The sequence below is a fragment of the Taudactylus pleione genome, unplaced genomic scaffold (genome assembly GCF_031769625.1).
Source record: "Taudactylus pleione unplaced genomic scaffold, aTauple2 ptg000214l, whole genome shotgun sequence".
Lineage (NCBI taxonomy): Eukaryota > Metazoa > Chordata > Amphibia > Anura > Myobatrachidae > Taudactylus > Taudactylus pleione.
The window spans coordinates 13,860,400-13,880,721 of NW_028284616.1; the positions used below are offsets into that span (position 1 = coordinate 13,860,400).

General features: G+C 43.5%; 1 protein-coding gene across 1 annotated transcript in view; it reads left to right on the forward strand.

Annotated features, from left to right (window-relative positions):
* Nucleotides 1–20,322, forward strand: part of LOC148517618 (occludin-like) — a 64,123-nt gene that overhangs the window by 28,935 nt on the left and 14,866 nt on the right. Inside the window, exons 4-5 of the mRNA XM_088478558.1 lie at nucleotides 15,480–15,634; nucleotides 19,609–19,767. Coding sequence (XP_088334684.1) covers nucleotides 15,480–15,634; nucleotides 19,609–19,767 — 314 coding nt within the window. The remainder of the gene's footprint in view (nucleotides 1–15,479; nucleotides 15,635–19,608; nucleotides 19,768–20,322) is intronic.

Genomic DNA, 20,322 nt, shown 5'->3' on the forward strand with positions numbered 1-20,322 from the left:
GACAAAGGAAACAACACCAAAAAAAACAAAAAGGAAGAAGAGTCTATTACAATATCCAACAACCATTAGGTGTATTTAATTTGAGCAGCAAGATACTGACGCAACCACAACTGTCGGTACTAAACAAAGGCCTAAAATTTGCACCAGATAACCATTTAGATAAATTTTCCGTTTACAAAGACCTTAAAAACTTCACAAGAAAACTAAGCCTCAAGAAGTATTTTTTGGAACAGAAAATAGAGACCACAACCATTACCGATAGGGATAAATATAAACACACATCCCTGAGACCTCAATCTCGTTTTAATCCTGTACACTTGAAAGGACACTATATACACACCTTCGAAAAGGCTGTACTGAGTGATATTGATAAAATCAAAATAGGACCAAAATACACTAAGAACAACATGACCAAAGCAGAAAAAACAGCTTTGACTAGCCTGAAAGAAGACCAGGATTTGATTATCAAACCTGCAGATAAGGGGGGGGGAATAGTGGTACTGGATAAGGCTGATTATATTAAAGAGGCAACCAGAATTTTGGGGGACACCAACACCTACACCAAATTGAGGGGAGATCCGACAAAACAATATCATGAGGAATTACGCCAACTACTGAAAGAAGGTTTCAATTCAGGGATTCTAAAGAAACATGAATTTGATTTTCTAAATACAGCTCACCCCGTAATACCAGTATTTTACTATCTCCCCAAACTGCACAAAAATACAACAAAACCACCAGGACGACCCATTACATCTGGGATCAACTCATTAACATCTGCACTTTCCCAATACATAGATCAATACTTACAGATTTATGTAAAAGAGCAGAGATCATATTTAAGGGACACCACTCAAGTGTTGAATATATTACAGAACATCAAGTGGACTGAGGACTATTGGCTAGCGACCAGCGATGTCACATCGCTTTATACTATAATAGATCACATCCAGGGCCTGTCCAGTATTAGATATTTTCTGGAACAGGATCCAGAAATAGGAGACACCCAATCAGACTTCTTACTCCAGGGAATAGATTTCATCCTCAAGCATAATTATATGTGGTTTCAGGATGAATTCTACTTACAGCGATGTGGGACAGCCATGGGGACCAAGTTTGCCCCAAGCTACGCGAATCTCTTTATGAGTCATTGGGAGGATAGTAACATCTGGTCCCCTAATGAGCTTGGGGCAAACTTGGTCCTGTGGAGACGCTATATAGATGATGTGCTCTTTATATGGCAAGGTAGTGAAACATCTTTACAGTCCTTTTTAAAGCACATCAATACCAACAACCGCAACCTAGTGTTCACCACACAATACAGTAAAGAACGGGTACAGTTCTTAGACCTTGACATCTTTATTCGCAATAATGAGATTCACACGAAAACACATCACAAAACAGTAGATGTGAATAGCTATATTAGGGCAGATAGTAACCATCACCCCAATTGGCTGAATAGTGTACCCCTCAGCCAGTTCACACGGGTGAGGAGGAACTGCTCTAATATAGAGGATTTTAAAGAACAAGGCAAAGATTTAATACAACTTTTTCGAGATAAGGATTATGATATGGCTAAGGTGGAACAAGCTTACAACAAAACACTTGAGAACCCACGAGCCCCGCTCTTAGAATACAAAGACAAAACCTCAAAGATGGTTACTGATAAAGTATTCTTCATCACAAACTATACGAATTCAGCTATCCATATAAAAAAAATTTTGCAAAAACATTGGCCGTTATTACACATGGATGAAAAACTCAACACACTCTTACCCGCACGACCAGATCTAGTTTTTAGAAAAGCTCCAGACTTGGGGAGAAAATTGGTAGTGAATCACATAAGAAATAAACATCATCCAAAACAATCCACTTTAGACAACGAGATAGTGAAGGCGGGGTTCTACCACTGTGGACGATGCAAAGCATGCCGGCAATTATGCTACAGAAGCACAACACCAACACAACAACTAATTGCGTCCAACACAGGAAAAAAATACGACATTAAGAATATGATCACCTGCGATAGCCGAAATGTCATTTATGTCTTAACATGCCCCTGCAAAATACAATATGTAGGAAGGACAACGAGGGCACTAAAAGTGAGAATTAACGAGCACATTAAAAACATAAGGAAATCCTTTATCGGACATAGTGTGTCAGATCACTTTAGAATTATGCATAATAGTAAACCAGATGGCCTCAAGTTCGTAGGACTAGAACTAGTAGAACCCAATTGGAGAGGGGGGGATCATTCAAACAAGATTGATGACAAAGAAAGTCGTTGGATCTTTGAAATGAGGACACTAAAGCCAAATGGTCTCAATATAGACCCATGACATCAGAACATCATCTTTATATGTTCTCTGCAACCTGAGTGACTACACAAATCCAACATCCCTGAATATCCAGGTATATAGATTTAACATCTACTCACTAGAGATCAATTCATATAATGAGAAAATAGTACATTGGGGTGACTCCATGATGGGAATTAACCAACTAAGTCAGTAATATGTAATATTGTCTATAGACTTAGAAATAGATCAAACTGTAACTATAAGTTAACTATTATTACTGCCAAGTACAACAACTAGCTAACCCATTAATTGTGTATAATCACACCCATTACAATTAATTTCAAATTAAAGACAAGTGGAGAACACAACCTAATGGACAAGTTCCTGCAGAACCTAAGGCAAATCAAGTCTAGGTTTATGTGCTTAATGTTCTATGCACATAAACCCATTGTAAACAAAGCAAGTATCACATGATTCAGTACTACACGATACTACATAGGAAAAGCTTAAATAATCTCACCAAAAATGGCCGCCAGCATATTGGAGACAAAGTCTCCGTTTTTACCAATAGCAGAGATCACAATACAGATGCGGTATAGTTATACCTAGGAACACCTTGCCGGGTCAATTGGTGTCTGCGCACTGCCCACAGAGCATGCACATGACACAGAACACATCACACTGTTAAGGAGCAAATCGTGCTCTAGCGGATGACGCAGAAGGCGCGAGCACACTGGAAACCGGAAGTAACGGAGCGATCAGCAAATGGACTTAACACACAAGGTATTTAAACCCTGCTTCTGGACAGAACAAGTTCACCTACCCTTGAAAAAGTCCCCACATGGGAAGAAACGCGTTGGGACAATACTGATTGATATGCTATTGACCTTTATTCCAGACTATATGCAGTACATGTTCTGATTACCTCAGTGTAATGTTATTTTACTATCTGACACCGATTGATGCCCTATTGGGCTAGGTGCAGATTAATAAATTAGTTTTTTACCCCTCATCCATATATCCAGTGATCTGTCCGCACACATTGGCTAGCACTTCTTGCCCTTTACACCCATCACCTCTCACTACGCGGAAGGAGGTACACCTGGTGGACCAGCAGAAGTACGTCGGGACCCAGGTAAGTCCCTATATTCACTTACCACTGCAACATAGTGTCCACCAGCACCTGATACTGCGTTTGTTTTTTGGTGAATTTCTGAGGTGGAGTGGCTGTTATCCAGGACAGAGACCATTTGGAGAAGGGGAGGTTACACCTACCGCGCACACGCCCACCATTATTCTAAGAACTTCAAAAATAACCATCACAACAATTTCACATTAACTTTGTATATACACAGATGAAAATTCCGCCCAAAGTTTTTGCCCACCAGTAAACACCACCAGGACTGCTGTTTTTTAAGAACTACCACCCAACAGCTTCCTTGAGGTGGATTACACCAGGACATTCCATATAAAGTCCCAAAATTTGGGGAGCTCTCAAATCAAACATAGACATTAAAAAAACACGTACAACCCACTCACGTTTTACAACAGATATATCCCACAAACACCCCGTAATTTAGTAACAACACATGACACAATAAGCACCTCAGAGCGCAGACACCATATCGTATTATTAGCATTAATCTATTTAAGAAGGTGGTTTACCTTCTTGGTGTTCAGCAGCTAGAGGTACTACTCTATAGCGCGAAACCCATAACTATTTTTAACATGCTATCACACTCTGATTTAAAATTAATTTAGGCATACATTTATATATTACTTAGTGTTATTAGGGGATGGCACAAGATGGTTCTTAATCCATCAATAATGTGTCTCTAGGAGGGGACATAAAACTACCATTACATGCACACCGCGGACCTTGGGAGATCATGTGAAAGATGTGGGGATGCACCAGTCCTATAAAGGAAGTTTTGATGGGGAATTAGGGACTTACATTATTTGAGGTGTTTTTAAAATAACATTTTGATAATACTTTTTATGCACATCTAAATATAATACATTATATGATGGTATTTCTAGTTCAGGGTTGTAATGCAGGTCAACATTTACCTCAGTATTCATATGGGTACTACTAACCACCATCATAATTTCGCTCTTCCGATTTACCTTGTTTTTACATTTTCCACACTTCAACACATTAGGAACACACTTGACACATATGCCAATTACTATGATGACAACCAATATAAGGATCAGGAGTTTACCTATGCTTGCAATCATTTCCTGGACCCACTCCCCTAGACCTAAGAACCACTTCACGGGGTTCAACCATGACACCCATTCCTCTACCTTTTCCTCTACTTCAGCCACTGAAGCGTTATGGTTCTTCCAAAATTCCCATTTTAGCTGCAGAATTTCATCCATCTTCCGGTCTATCACCTCCTTGGGGTCACTGGTGTTATTAGTAATATATGTGCAGCACTTTACTCCAATCTTGGTGGCCAAAGTTACGCAATACCCTCCAGTGACAGCTGTTAAATAATTTAGCACTAGTCTGTGTTACACCAGTTCTTTCTTGCACGCTTGCAATCTCGGTGATATTATCTATCAATTTAGCAAGATCTTGGATGTATCTAAAATTTAGTGTACCCCGAGCGATCCTGATGGGATCCAATGCGACTAAAACTTGAAAGCCAGTTGTCTCACTAATTAACTGAGTGGCTTTATGCACATCACCAGGTATCATATTTCTTTGGTCTCTGTGTTCATACTGTGTGTGAAGATATGGTGATGGTGTGTTTTTATGAATACCAAGCATTTCACCATGTGTAAGGGTAATAATTTCTGGAAGCAGTCTTCCCAAATAACATAACAATTACGGTACTAAGATTGGTCCCTGATTTGGCATAGCACTCCTGCTCCTGACTCCACTCCATCAGCACTGCCATCAGCTCCCATCTCCTCCATCACAGAAACTGGGTATCCCCAAACAAACCAAGATGACGGAAACTCTGGAAGAAGAATACAAAAATGAACACAGCAGAACAATCCCTTGCTGGGACACTGATCTACAGTTTTCTTTTAGCTCAGGTTTCTCACTGTCACCTTTTTAATCCTCCCGGCACAAGCTCGCGATCGACAGGTCCACGTTATCGGCCTCATCTCTGCCTTGTATCTCCACCGGTTGGTTAACCTCCCTATAGTGAGTGGAATGGACCCACATATCTTCCCCAGCCACCCTTTGAGGATGTGATACTTTGTCAACAACGTCAGATACGGACCTTTCCACCGATCAGTCAGGCAACCTGAACATAAGAAATTATTGGATCATAACGGATTCTCCAGGTTTAATATCATGAGAGTTTGCTTCAGTCATGTTAGTTAATAACATTTTCAGTTCAGTTGTTCAGTAACCTCATTATCATATTTTCACATGAGGCTGCCTGTTAAACAGTATCTCAAAGGGGGACAGGTAGACAGTTCGTCTGGGATGATCTTGATATTAATGCCCATCACCTTACACAGGTTATAGAAGACATTACTTGTGAAATGAGTATCCCTCCTATATTCAATTATTCTAGGGATACTGTATTTGTACACAAATTCCTGCAATTTAAATTCTGTTATCAATATCTACTGCTCTAAATATTGCCTGGGCCCCTGGGTTGGACAGTATTCCGAGTATTTGACCTTAGCCTGGCATGTCTGCCGTTTGTCCCTAGTGACCTTGTGTCCTGTGTGTGAGAGATAAAGCAGAACAGTTTAATATCATTTAAACATGACCTAAATACAACAATAAATCGTCCACATTTTACATTAGAACAGATCCATTGGCAGGTTGAAAAGATTGTAAACAGTGATATAAGGCCTGGGAGAAGATACTGGGGTTGTCTATGAACCCATGGGACACTCGTGTCCATGTGTAGTGTACACCTCCCCCTAGGTGGAAAAAGAAAAATACTGACAGTTAGGGTGTTAGGGCACAGGGAAGAAAGCAGAACATAGATTGGGTATCAGTTACATCAATTACCATTACCAGTTTTTCCCTAGTACTTCCCGTCAACCTGTCTATCTGCAGACCACAAGTATGACCCGACTCCTAGCGTTGGCTCCCACTCTCCAATAAAGCATTAACGGCCACAATTGGAGCTGGTGCCTGTTGGACATTTGCTGGTCTCTGTGCATATCCCTTATGGGGATATCCAGGTACTCCCTGGTTTGGGGGTCCTACCCTCTTTGCCGTGCAGCTCTTACTTATGTGTCCTGGCTGGTTGCAATTAAAACACTTTCATGGAAAGGATTGTTGTGTGGGTTGAGCAGGAGAGAAATGTGGTGGGTATGGGTAAGGATATTGAGGAAAAGGATATTGTGGGAGGTATGGAGCTTGTGGGTAGTATGGGACTTGTGGTTGTGTAGGATAAGTGGGATAAGGCTGTGTTTGCTGTGGTGTAGGATTAGTGAGGGCGTATAACTGTTCAGGTGCAGGTGTGTCTGCTGGCTGTGATATTACCATCATTCCTTCCAGAGCTTGAATCCTGACAGCCATTAGTTTCTCGCTCTGTGTCTCTCTCTTCTTTGAGATGTTTTTATCATGTTCTATGGCGGATTCTATGAGGGTATCTATTGTGACTCCCCTCCAGCCAGGCTGTGAGGTCTGAACCTGGGATTTTAGGTTCTCTTTTAAGGCCATCCATGAGTATGGTGACAATCATTCCCCTGTGGTGAATGCTATCTTTAATATCCTCTAACCCAGTGTACTGGGTGATAGTCTGTAGAGCCCGGTCGCAATAATCTTCTGCAGATTCACTCTCCTTTTGCTTTATGGTGAAAATTTTGCTCCAGTTAACTACTACTGGAAAATATATACCCAATTGAGTTATATTGCGGGAAATATTACCTTGGTTTACTTGGTCTGTTAAAGGAACGTCACTATCCAATACGCAATCCGTGATAAATTTTGTCACCTCGATATTACGTGGTAAACAGGCCCTTAACACCACCTGTCAATCTTTATTGGTGGGCTCATGAGAATTACCCAAATTTCTCAAAAATCTTTGACATTTGGCTAATTCCTTTTTGGGATCAGGGAAATCATTTATAATGGAATTTAGTTCTGCTCTTGTCCAAGGACAATGCATTAATACATCCCTTGTAGGTACAACTCCGTTCGCATCAGCATTCCCATTCGGAACAGTGATTGTCCGGATGGGATGCAGACCAGCCGCAGTGCTACTTTTGACCTTATTACCTTGCTGGGGGTTTAGTCTGCTGCTGCAGCGTATAGTATTAACAACTTCCTCCACGGGCGCAGAGGAGTTTAACACTTCCAGTGCTGTTACAGATGGAGATGGTGGCACCACTTGAGCTTGTCGTGGTGTCGCATCTAACATGTGCACAGCATGGGAAACAGCAGACATAGCAATAGGCTCATCATCCACATCATAAACATTTTCTTTATGGTTACGTAAGAGAGGGTACAAGTTGCTTGTTACATTTTTATGAGTTTCTTTTCATGACTGTTTCTGCACCTCCATCCACATAAGGTGGCGGTGGTGCGTGTGAACTACTGGCAATACCTTCCGCAACGCTACCTTGCCACACGTGCGCGCCATTTTGCGGCTCGCACGCATTGCAATCCAGCGCCGCGGGTGTATTTGCTGGCAATGTCTTCGCAACGCTAGTTTGTGTCGTTTGCACATTTTTAAGCCACGCATCCCCTTCATGCTGCCACAATTTTAAACATTCATAATATTTTACTTTTTTCTCTTGAGAACGCATCAGACTGATGTAATCCCGGACATTATCCAATACATCTTTATCAAAACTACCAATCCTGGGAAACGGTCTAACACTCTTCATCGTTATTTTAAACCATACGTCACAATACCTTATTGCATAAGTACCGTACTTAGTATGCATAATACGACGGGCCGTTCCAAGCGGCGCTTCCATTAGCAGCACATCATTGTCTAACATTTCTATTGTTTGCGTGGCCCCCATCTTGGGACAACTCCTACGTTTTTCAATAAAAATTTAAACTGGTGAAAGACAATTAAGATACTTTCACTTACCTGCGGACGCCTTTGAAAAAGGGTGAATCCGCAAACCCTATGGCGGACTTGTAGACGCTTCCACTCACCTACGGAAGTAAAGGCCGCTTCCGCTCAGCAATCCCTTTTTGACTACCTTTCAACTGCTAGGGGGCAGCAAAGTACCCTTTGTGTTCCAGTTGATTTCGTCCACCCTCCCTATAATCACACTGGGGGCCGAACCCTAACAAAAATAACAACCCATACACCAGCTTTGTGTAAAGTAAACGGTAAGCTGCTACCGAGTCACTAGGCCAACTCCTGCGCCTAGCACTTAAGGGTCCTACGATACCCTTAATATTTAGGTCCCGTGTTACACCCTAAACAAATACTCACTAATACACACTTTTTTCCTGCGCAGAAAAATACACGTTAACCCAGTTATTGGCAACAATTGACAATGTGACCTTATCGGCTTTGTTTAAACGCGTTGCAGCACTACCGGAATTACGTATATGCTATTTGTGCGACTAGTCGCATACACAATAATGCGACTAGTACAGAACCGTATGACTTAACGTTAACTGCGTACGCAAAAGTGCGTTGCTATTACACGCGCAAAAATGCGACTCAGCCGCGTGCGCACTACAGTACCCTTTTTAGCGTAAAATACTATCAACAAAGGAAAACAAACTTTTTCCTTTCTTGTCCCTGGATTCTAGTCAGCGTACCTTGACTCACACAATAACGGATAGCAATCTCTCAGCATAGAGTGGTTGCAGGGAAAACTGCGTGTGGCCACTATCAACCCTTTGGTGAGATATCGATAACCGTATATTATTGTGTGAACAGGTAAGTGACCTCACACTAAGAGCCCCCATCTAAGGATACTGCCTATATACTTTCCTACCTATACCTTCTAAACCCTGCCTATAAACCTCTAAAATTTACGCAATTTGCGAACGCAGTCATACAGTAAAATAAAGACTTTAGACCTTGAACATGTGTTCCAAAGCACAAAGTATTATTCAAGTAAAATACAGTCAGTTACACGCTGTGATCTAAGTACAATTTAGCGCTAAGAATTATACAGACCCAAGATACAGTCATAAATACGCAAGCGCTCTGGGACCAGATTCCGGCATCAGCAAGAGACCTCCGTCAATCAGCAATCAGCAGAATAGACTAGAACCCAGGGTCAGAGCACACATATTTATACCCCCCAGAAATAAGCTGAACAAAATAGAGGTCTTGTTGCGATTCCATTGGCTCTCCTTCACGGTGCGTTTGTTACAAGGCACTTAACAGGTTGATTCAAATGGCCACAGTCCAGCCTCCAACAGCTGGTTGCCTTCGTTTTCCCACCTCATGCAAATCTAGACTGTTGGTTTTACAAAGTACATTTTGGTTCTTTATGTCTTTACGGTCCATAAGTTGTGAACGCATGTGCAGATCAGTATAATACCAAACACGGTTTATTTATCATGTATTAAACCTTAGATACCAAATAGTCTTTATTTCACAGCATTTGTAATAAATGAATAAAACTTGGATCTTTTACTTTATAGCTATGGAACCTTTTGTGTAAGTGTGCATTATGTAAGCATAGGGATATGAGAAAAGACGCTAGTTATGTTTCTCTGATTTTGGGCAGATGTGCACGCATGCAGCTAATAAACAGCGTTCGCATGCAGGATATTGTGCATTCGCTACTGTGCGTCATGTTAGCAGCGCAACTGTGCATAATGGGCCTGATTTAGAGCTGAACGCTCTGACCAGAGCGCTCGCTCTGAATCAGGGCCCTCCTACCTTTTTTTGGAGCGTCCTCATGGACGCTCGCATAGCTGTGGGTTACCACCCACAGCTATAGCGAGCGTCCATGATGATGGTCGCGATGGTCTTGACCATCGCGACCATCGGGTTTGCGATGGAGACCCTGCGGTAGGGTCTCGCTGCCGCAAGCCCTGGAGTGATTTTGGCTCTATCAGGCCGGCTTGCTTGCTATCGGGCCGGCTTGAGACGGTAGGCGTTCCCATGGGAACGCCTCCATCTGGCAGGCATGCCCCCGGCACGCCCACCAAAGGGGGCGTGCTGTCAATCAACATCGACAGCACGCCCCCTTTGGTGCGAGACCCGGAGCGATGGAGAGCCTGTCGCTCGCCGGGTCTCGCGCATGCGCACGACGGAGCTCCCTCCGTTGTGCCATGCGCAGTGGGGGAACATCGACCCGCTTGCGAGTGTACTGCCGCTCACGAGCGGGTCTGAATGACCCCCAATGTGCGGTGTTTATGCATGAGATTCTATTTATGATGGATTTAACATATATATATATATATATATATACACACGCATATCTCATTCCTTACTAACAGTTTCAAACTGCAATGCAATGTGTTATGGGCAGTAAGCTTCACTTCTCAAACAAAGTGGGGACCCCCAGCTGTGAAGCTGGGGCCATTCTGTCTGGGAGTGAGACTAAAACCTGTTTAGGATTCAGACAAATTCAATTGTGTAGATCAATGTCTGGGTTATATTACAATTGCCACAACTATACTTGTCTATATACAGGGATTCCCAATTTGTATGTAAAACACTCACAGTATTCTGGTGTATTGTCTATTCTATTTACTTTTCTCAGGAGGCTGTTTTTCTAGTTGTTTTGGTATTTCTCTATGCAAGGTTGTCCCCAGAATGGGCCTGTCATGGCTTCTAAAAAGATTATCAAAAACATTACCATCTGTACTTAGCTCGTGAGTTGTAACTTAAAATGGCGATGGTCGCAAAATGGCGTCTTGCAGATTCTTGTTTCTAAAATGGAGTCTAGCTGCCATTCGCAAGATGGCATCGCGCACGCTAATTTTTACGCTGATTCCGTCTCAGCCACTAATCCAGCTTCGACAGGTTGATTGTATGTAAAAATAGATTAAATAACATTGTCTTTTACAGGAGAACTAGAGGTCCCAGCAAACCTCCCCTGTATAGTGGTACTTGGAGAACCATAAGTAACAGCATGCAGGGAATTAAGGGCCCGCTGGTACCTCTAGTTCTCCTCCAGAAAAAAAAATTAAACTAAAAACAAGACACACACAGCGTGAAAGTAAAACTTTATAAAACATAAAAAATGAGGATTTGGGAGTAATCTAAAGTTCCAACTGTCAGTTTTTTCTGACACTCTCAGTTAGGACCACTTTTCTGCTGTTCTCTATGGGGGATTTTTGGGAATTCATAACTCAGGGTAGGGGGCGAATTTAGACTTGGGGTTTGTTTTATTAGGTAGCTCTTGCTCCAGGGTAGGTTATTTTGGAGTTCAGGTAATTGAGAAAGTTACAGTTTTAAACTATTACCTCACAATTGCGCCATTATAGAGATAGGAAGATTCAATTCGTTGTGCAGCCTCAGTAGGATCCTCCAGCAGGTGTACTCATTGTGGCTTCACCTGGGTGCACCAAGATGGCTGAGATAGTGTAAGTGTAGTGTAAAAAAAAGATAAGTGTAAACATTGTCTTTATGAGTAGAACGGCAGGTGCCCAGCAAGCCTCCCCCACATGCTGGTACTTGGAGAACCATAAGTACCAGCATGTGGGACATTAAGGGCCCGCTGGTACCTGTAGTTCACCTGTAAAGAAATGTTTAAATAAACACAATGACACCATGACAGTATAGTTTTAATGGTCAATGGTGGGAACTGCAGAATCACTTTTAGTAACCCTGCGTCTCTCAGCATTGACTTCAATGGTGGGAGCCGGTCATTGGATGGGGGCTGACTTTTCTCAGCCAATGAACGCTCATACACGGCCCTACAAAGGAAAGAGCCATGTCTGAGCTCTTCATTTGGGAGGTAACAACCATCGTGGTTGTTACCTGTTGCGTGGCTCGTGTTTTCACGTTTTTTTATTTTACGAAGACCTAGGATGCCTACAGGGAGAAGAGGACCAGTCCAAGTAATGTAGATGAGTATGTGTGAGTATACTGTCACGGTGTGTGTGTATATTGTGTTTATTTAAACATTTCTTTACAGGTGAACTACAGGTACCAGCGGGCCCTTAATGCCCTGCATGCTGGTACTTGTGGTTCTCCAAGTATCAGCATGCGGGGGAGGCTTGCTGGGACCTGCAGTTCTACTCGTAAAGACAATGGCCCTCATTCAGAGCCGCTCGCTATTTGCGGTCGTTCGTTTTCTAAAAAGGGGTGGCTATTCAAATGAACCGTTCGCACTTTGCGGTCTGTTCACGCCTCTAAGTCTGAACGAACAAGCAAAACATGCGAACGTAAATTTGAAAAATACGCCCCCTGGCCGCTCGCACCATACGTCATGTCCGCTATTTATTAGATTAATCGAGTACATCGACCAGCGTATGAACTGCTCGCTATTCTTGTGGTTGGTTTTTTCAACCACTATTTTGCAAGCAGTTCTGAGTTAAAAAAAACCAAGTGACGTGGTCAATGACGCTGCTGGATTAATTATGCACTCCCTTAAAACGCCCGTTTTGACCTTTAAGAACGCCTGCGATCGGATTTCCACTCCCCGTTTTCAAGCACCTTCCCCTGTTACCACCCACATACGCCTCATTCTGTCACTCAAATTGGCAGGCATTCGCTATTTTGGGAACACATGAATTTCGACTGCACTGACTGGTTCGCGCATGCGTATAACGATCCGTACGCATGCGCAGTTGGGCAAACATCGCTCGGAGCGAACGAGCTGCCGCTTACGAGTGGCTCTGAATCAGGCCCAATGTTTACACTTATCTTTTTTTACACTTCACTTACACTATCAACCCGCCACCCACCGCCTACGGGTAGCAGAGATAGAGTCGAGCTATCAGCCTAGGCCTGGGGTGCCCTGGCGAGGCGGACTCCTTTATTGGGGGGGTCCCCAACTCCCTAGGGATCCACGGCCTAGGCTGACTAGCGGTCAGGGGTAATGTTTCGGCTGGGGAACCCGGTGATAGGGTTATACTGGCTGTGACATTAGCCCTCTGCTAGAAAAGGGTCCGGTGCTGATTGTGGGAATTACGGGGGAACCCTACACATTTTTCCCCTGTAATTTCAGAACCAGGACCGGATCTGAGCCTGGTGCTGGTTGTGCTTAGTACAGGGGAACCCTACGCATTTTTTTCCCTGTACTTACACAACCAGGACTGGCTATGAAAAGTCCGGGGCTGGTTGTATATTTAGGGGGGACCCCATGTCATTTAAAAAAAAAAAAAACATTAACTCTTTACTAGCTTTTTGCAGTAAGATACATGCATGCATCTCTCTGATGTATGCATGTATCTGTATGAAATTGGACTGATCATGCTAAAAACAAATGCATGAAGTTCTTCTATTCATTTGCAATTCGAGTTTGAGTTCATTTTTCATTCGATTTACAAATCGAATGTTAGTAAATGAAGGGATCCTATTGTCCTCTATGTGAAAACATTGATGTTTTTCAGAAATTCGATTTCATTTCAAATTCCTTTTTCAGTTCGATTTGACATTCGATTTGGGCTTTAGTAAATCCCTTCATAAAAAAAAATCGAATGCCAAATCGAACAGAAATAAAAATCGAACCATAGTAAAAATGCCCCCTGGTCTCCACATAAAAATAAGCCCATCATCATGGCTGCATGATAATGATAAGCTGCTTAGCTGGTACACAGTCAGCCATAAGTCATAAGTATTAAAATGGTATTTCTAGTTTTCTCGCAAAATTATTAATTAATTCTATTTTTATGTATTTATGGAGACAGTGGGGCTGATAGTTTAGGGGGTGTACACGCATGTGACACTGGCCACTTCCACAAAGCACTGGTCATAGCTCCACCCATTCTCAGAATAGGCCCTTCAAAATTTTTAGCTCCAGGCCTATGTGGCCCTTAAAACGGGCCCTGCATCGAATGACAAGGTTAGCTACTGGGGACAAGCTCTGAAAATCTCAGGAGTTGGCTAAATTGTTCATTTTTGCAGTCTCCGTTGAAAGCTATGGGGACTGCTTTTGTGACCCAAAATAGAGGGACCGCTGCAGATATCTCTACCATCTGCATCTGTACCGTGTTGATAAATGCAGGGGCGTAACTAGTGGTTTTGGTGCCCAGGGCAAATTGAAAAACGGCGCCCTCCCCAAATTTATGTAACTTGGGCCTATTGCCCATAATCACTTACAGGAGCATGGGCCTAATGCCTGCCTATCAGTGCTACAGGCCTAAGGCCTGTTTACCCCAATGGGCCTAGTGCCTGACAACCTAGTGGTCTAAGGAGGGGTTAATGACGAGAAAGCCTCATAGAGGCCCTACCTGTCTGGTGGGAGAGGCTGCAGTGGGGAGCTTCGTTAGCTCTTTCACTTTCCCATCACTGCAGCACTCTCCAGCCCTCAGCCGCATTCTTCTGCCGTTGGCCACGATTGGCTCGCCATGGCTACTTTTAGTTGGCTGCCAGTCCGCGAGTCGTGATTGCCTTGCAGCTGGTGCCAAATTCAAATTGCTACCACTCTTCAATGGTCACCAGCCCATGAGCTGCACCCAGCTCATGGCTGGTGCCAAATGTCACCCGCCGCTGCTCCTTGACCAGCACTAGAACAGACACACTGACCCTGCGCCAGCCACTGATGTGTCCTGCTGAGGACACATCTCACTGGGCTGCAGGATTTCGGGCGCTGGGATCATCCCAGCGCTGGCTGCTACAATGGAGTACATCCTCACAGTGTGGAGTTCACACTATACATTACCTTAGCCGGCGGCTCACCCCTCTTCCGGGCCTGTCATGGCGCACAGCGCACGTGCACCGCCCTTGTTACGGCACTGGGTAAATGGCCCCAATACTTTGATATTGCAGCAATCTTTCAAAAACAGCAGTATAGCAAAAACAGAACTGACCACCCCTTGGTATCATCTGCCTTCATTATGGCTCAAATGTTCCTGTTTAGCATTATAGGCACCTGTATTGATAATACTAACTCCAGTATCCTTACTATTTAATGCAGCTACCACTTTCTATACCAGGCACTGCATTACAGCAAAATACAACCTGCTGTAGCATAGTGAGTGGTGTCACAGAGTTCTGAAAGTTGTATTTCCAAATGGATTACAGGTTGTTGCAGGTCAGTAGGAAGTACTATTGTAGCATTGCGACAACACCGCAACAATAATTATTTCCTTAGGCCGTTAATGCAAATATCTTTGGTTTTCAAAATTGTATCTCTCCACAGGTAAAAAGTGTTCCAAATGGTGCTCCTGATGAAACCGCTACCATGATTTATTCAGAGAAGTCACAAAACCCTATAAAAGCCCTGAGTAACAACAGCCTCTACAAACCACCGAGGGAGGAGTTTCAAGAAAGAGCCAACAGCCCCATTACCAGCAGGTGTGTATCTATATCGGGTATGGATATGAAATCCCAGATGTCGGGATGCCGCTGGTCAGAATACCAACAGCGGCATCCCGACAGCCAGAATCCCAACACCCATAGGAACGAACGTAAGTATTTTCCTAACCCCAACCCTAAACCTAACCTTAACCCTCCCTCCCTGGTTACTAACCCCAACCTTCCCCCCTAGTGCCTAAGCCTAACCTCCCCCTCCCTGAACCCTAAACCTAACACCCCCTCCCTGGTGCCTAAACCTAACCTCTCCCTCTAGTGTCTAAACCTAACCCCTAGCCCTCCCTCCCCGGTGCCTAACACTAACCTCCTCCCCTAGTGCCTAAGCCTAACCTACATCAGTTCTATTGTGTTTATTCCTTACTACACAGTTTTCAGATAGGTTCCGTATAATGAAGCTAAAACATTTTTTTTTACACAGACATAGTTCTGTGCATGAGGGGATAAACAATTAGATGTAGTGTCAGTCATACCTCGACATGCTCATAGCAGGTGGCGAGGTCCCTGCATGCTGCGGGCAGAGGGAAGCTGCTGTTAGTTTTTTCTTTTTTACAGGTCTGGCCAAAACGTTGATCGCGATCTACCGGTAGCTACCACCAGTAGATCGCGATCAACTTTAGTACAGTAACTGGATCACTGGCCCCGAAGCTATCAGAGGCTAAGGAAGCCTCTGATCGCTTCCACGTTCCCAGTGATGCAGTGCACAGGTGATGTCATGATGATGTCAATATGATTTGCTCAAGTAACAACTTTGATGGAACATTAATTTCTTATTTAGGGATACAAACATACAGTTATGGTGTCAGGTTGGAAGTAATCAAAAATGATTGGCCTAAATATTGACAAAATATTTTGAAGTGGTGAAGTCTGATTTCTCCAGATATTACATTCAATTCATATAAAATATGTCTGTCTTCTTTGACACACACCCAGGGGCGCCGAGAGGGGGGGGAGCGGGTACAGATTACCGGGGCCCGGGCTTCCTGAAGGGCCCGGCGGGGGCCCGGGTCAGGCGCCGCTCCCTCTCCCTCACAGCAGCCCAGCACACAGCGTGTGCTGAGCTGCAGTGGACACTGCTCGTGGCTGCTGAGCAGCAGCCATAGCAGTCTCCTATGCCTGTGGGGGGGAGCGATCACACTGATCGCGCCCCCCCTGGCTTTGAGCAGGCCTGAGGGGGCCCAGAGCGCCCCCCTCCCCAGCGCTCAGCGACGCTTCGCGGCGCTGCAGATATTTTTTCCCGGGAAGGGGGCGTGGCCACGCCTCCCGCGATTAGGTCATGCTCCCTATTACCCGGGCCCGCCACGGCTCTCAGCAGGCCTGCACACACCTGTGTGATCGAAATATCCGAGAAACCATTATGTCACATATCAACTTTCCTAGTTTCAAAGTGGTTGCTGAGAATGACGTGTTTGTATTTGACATGGGTTGATCCCAACAAAAATCACCTAGTCTGTTTATAAATGATTAAAATCACTGGAAAATGCAGGGGGGGGTTCCAATTGCCTGGAAACCCCCCTCCCCAACCCACACCATGACCACAGTAAAAAGTTGTAATATAATAGAACTTTACTAGTGCTGCATGTTCTTCTTAGTATCACAAATTAAATAATTAGCACCACCTGTGGATCTTTTAAAGCGGCAGCCAGTAATAAATAAAGCTGTGCACCAACTAGGATATCTGAAAAACATGCACTGTTACGGGTGCACTGCTATAGACCATCAGTAGGGTTAATTATTAATACTGTATAATAATAAACTATCCAGTGCATAAGGAGGCCAATATGTTCATATATGTCCAGGGCAGTACTAGGTACTTCTGCTGCTCCCGCACACTCACGGAATTGCTCCCATGCTCTGGAATGGTGCCCACATCTGAAAGAAAAAAATTCAGCTCAGGTTAGCAATTATTTGCTTACTGTGATTGCTAGTCCTGTATATGCTGGAATTATGACACACAATACACTTTGTATGATGATCATTTTTAAGCTTGATAAGTGCTAAGCATGTCTTCTTCATGGACTGGCCACACTCACTCTAAAATCAAGCATTTGGAAACCCCCCTCTAGAAACCCTGCATTTGCCACTGAAAACCCCCATTTTTATACCTCACACTCATTATTGATCTTCCAATACTGCCACCATTAAGTTTTGTTTTCATAGGTGATACTTTGCGCAAGTGTTCAATTGCTCCTTCAACTCAAAATACCATCACAACTTTAATTTAATTGCAGATCAAACAACTGATTTGCAATTAAAATAACTGTTTATCATTATGTAGTGTTTATAAAATAAATAAACTTATCTGGCACATCTTCCTCTCCAATAGTTCTACATCTGCCTCCCCTCTCCTTCAATCCCTGCACTGGCTCCCTTTCCTCTTCAGAGACTAATTCAAGGTTCTTACACTCACTTACAAAGCCCACACCAATTCCTCTCTCATGTATATCTCTGACCTAATCTCTCTTCACTCTCCCATCTGCCTTCTTCGCAACAAATGCACGTCGCCTCTCCTGCCAACTGCTTACTTCCTTTCTCCCACTCCCGCCTCCAAGATTTTGCCCGTGCTGCTCCCTACCTCTGGAACTCTCTCCTTCTTCTTATCAGACTCTCCACAAATCTTCAAACGGGCTCTCAAGACCCACTACTTCATCAAAGCCTTCCAGCTCTCATCCTAACCCGCTGCTACATGCTCCTTCCTCCCTGTGTACCCCATCTGTGTCACACCTGTTTGTCTGTCCCACCCCTTTAGAATGTAAGCTCTTACAAGCAGGGCCCTCTACTCTCTTGTGCTACTCCTTATACTGTCATCTACTCCTCATTCGGGCGCCTAACACCTGGTTTCTTACGCCTTGTTGCTTATTTGAGTGTTATGATCACTAATGAAGCAATGTATATAAACCTTGTCCTGCATTGTATTGTACTGTAAGTCACTTGTTGCTTGTTCACTTATTTGCCTATGTACTGTGTAAGGCGCTGCGGAACACTTGTTAAAGGATAATAATAATAATAGGTGGTGATAGTAGTCTCTCCTTGGATCTCTGAATGAGCTTATTTCTCAGGCTAAACAACCTATGACTTTTTTGTCCTCACTCTGTAGCCTAATACAAAATTTCTGTACATAACCTTTCCATTTGTTATGCTTTTTTGTCTTTCAAAATGTACATAGACCTTGTATTCAGATATTCTAATGTGCTGCAGCTTAGGTTTCCTTTTTGTTCCATTGTTCTTAAAAAGTTTTGGAGACAACAGACTGTAATGATGGCATCATCCTAAAGAGGTGAGTCCTCATATTCTTTGGCTTCAGTTGCGCCAAACAGCCCCTCTCAGCGCGACAGGCCCTGGCCATACCCAACGTCATTTCTTGCTCAAAATGTGCATCTTATTCGCACAAATAAAACAACTGAAAGCGAGAAAAATACAGATTACACTGATCAGTTTGATTTGCGACACTTGTACATCTGTGTGTGAATGGGTCTGACTCTGTATACGAAGTGCTGCGATGAAGCTGCCGAGGCTTTTTCTCACAAGTGTCATTGTGCTTCATCTGTGACTTTGTACGTGTTTAAAACGTATTCCTGTGCGGTAAAAGTCACAGCCCAGCATCTCTAGTACACTTTCAGTAGTATTTCGCTGCGTCTGCAATGGAAAAAGACACCAAATTTTAAAAAAGACAGTACGCTACACCTTTTGGAGAGGCTTAGTCATACCGGGCATCTCGTGCCTTATGGCATATAGACGCTAGATGTATGAGGACATATCTGTGCTTTGTCTGCTTTTATAAAGTTAAGTTACTCTGTTTTATATCACTCAGTTCGAAGTTGATAGTTACTAGTTTCAACCATGCAATCACAATTATTTACAGATTATGGGTCAACAACTGTTGTATTCCCAACAATCCGTAGTGTTTCACAGTATTTGTTATTATATTTATACTTTAATGTAATCCTGTGTTAAAACAGCCCAACTGTCACTGAGACCCAGGAGCAAAGCAGGGGAAGACCAGTCCGCAGGGGTCGGCGATGGAGGAGGAACCCAGAGCTAGATGAGTCTCAGTATGAAACCGATTATACAACAGCGGTGGAATCTGGGGATGAAAGAGATCTGAAGGAGTGGGATAGGTAAATGCCTACCTCTTTAGACGCCAATGCAGGAACAAGAATGGTGTAACGTAGGAGACCTTAACAAATGCAGCTTTCATTTATCGCACTAGAAAGTGACCTTAGACTATAACTTTGGTAAACAGTGGCATGTCTATAAAGGTGGAGGTGCACATGGGCCTGTGGGTTCAGGAAGACCCACACCGCACACCTGACACCTATTACTTTGCTTACCTTCTGCCTTTCCTGCTGGCTGCCTGCACCAGATTTACGGTATTATCACTGGCGCCATATTTCCAAAGATAATACAAGAAATATGTGCAAGTGCAGAAGACTATGACACATGTTTTCAGAAGGGAGGGTGCCCACAATGTCTGCACAGGGGCCCCCTTCAAACTTATTACTCCCCTGCTGGAAGCGTAGCAAAAACAAGAAAAAAAATCATCTTTAAAAGGAAGGGCTACAAATAGAAGCCAGGATTGTAGAAGATTAACAGGTCAGATTTCAGGAAGAAATAATGTAATATTTGCAAACAAAATTGAGACATGGGGCAACGACTAGAAACAACATAGAAGA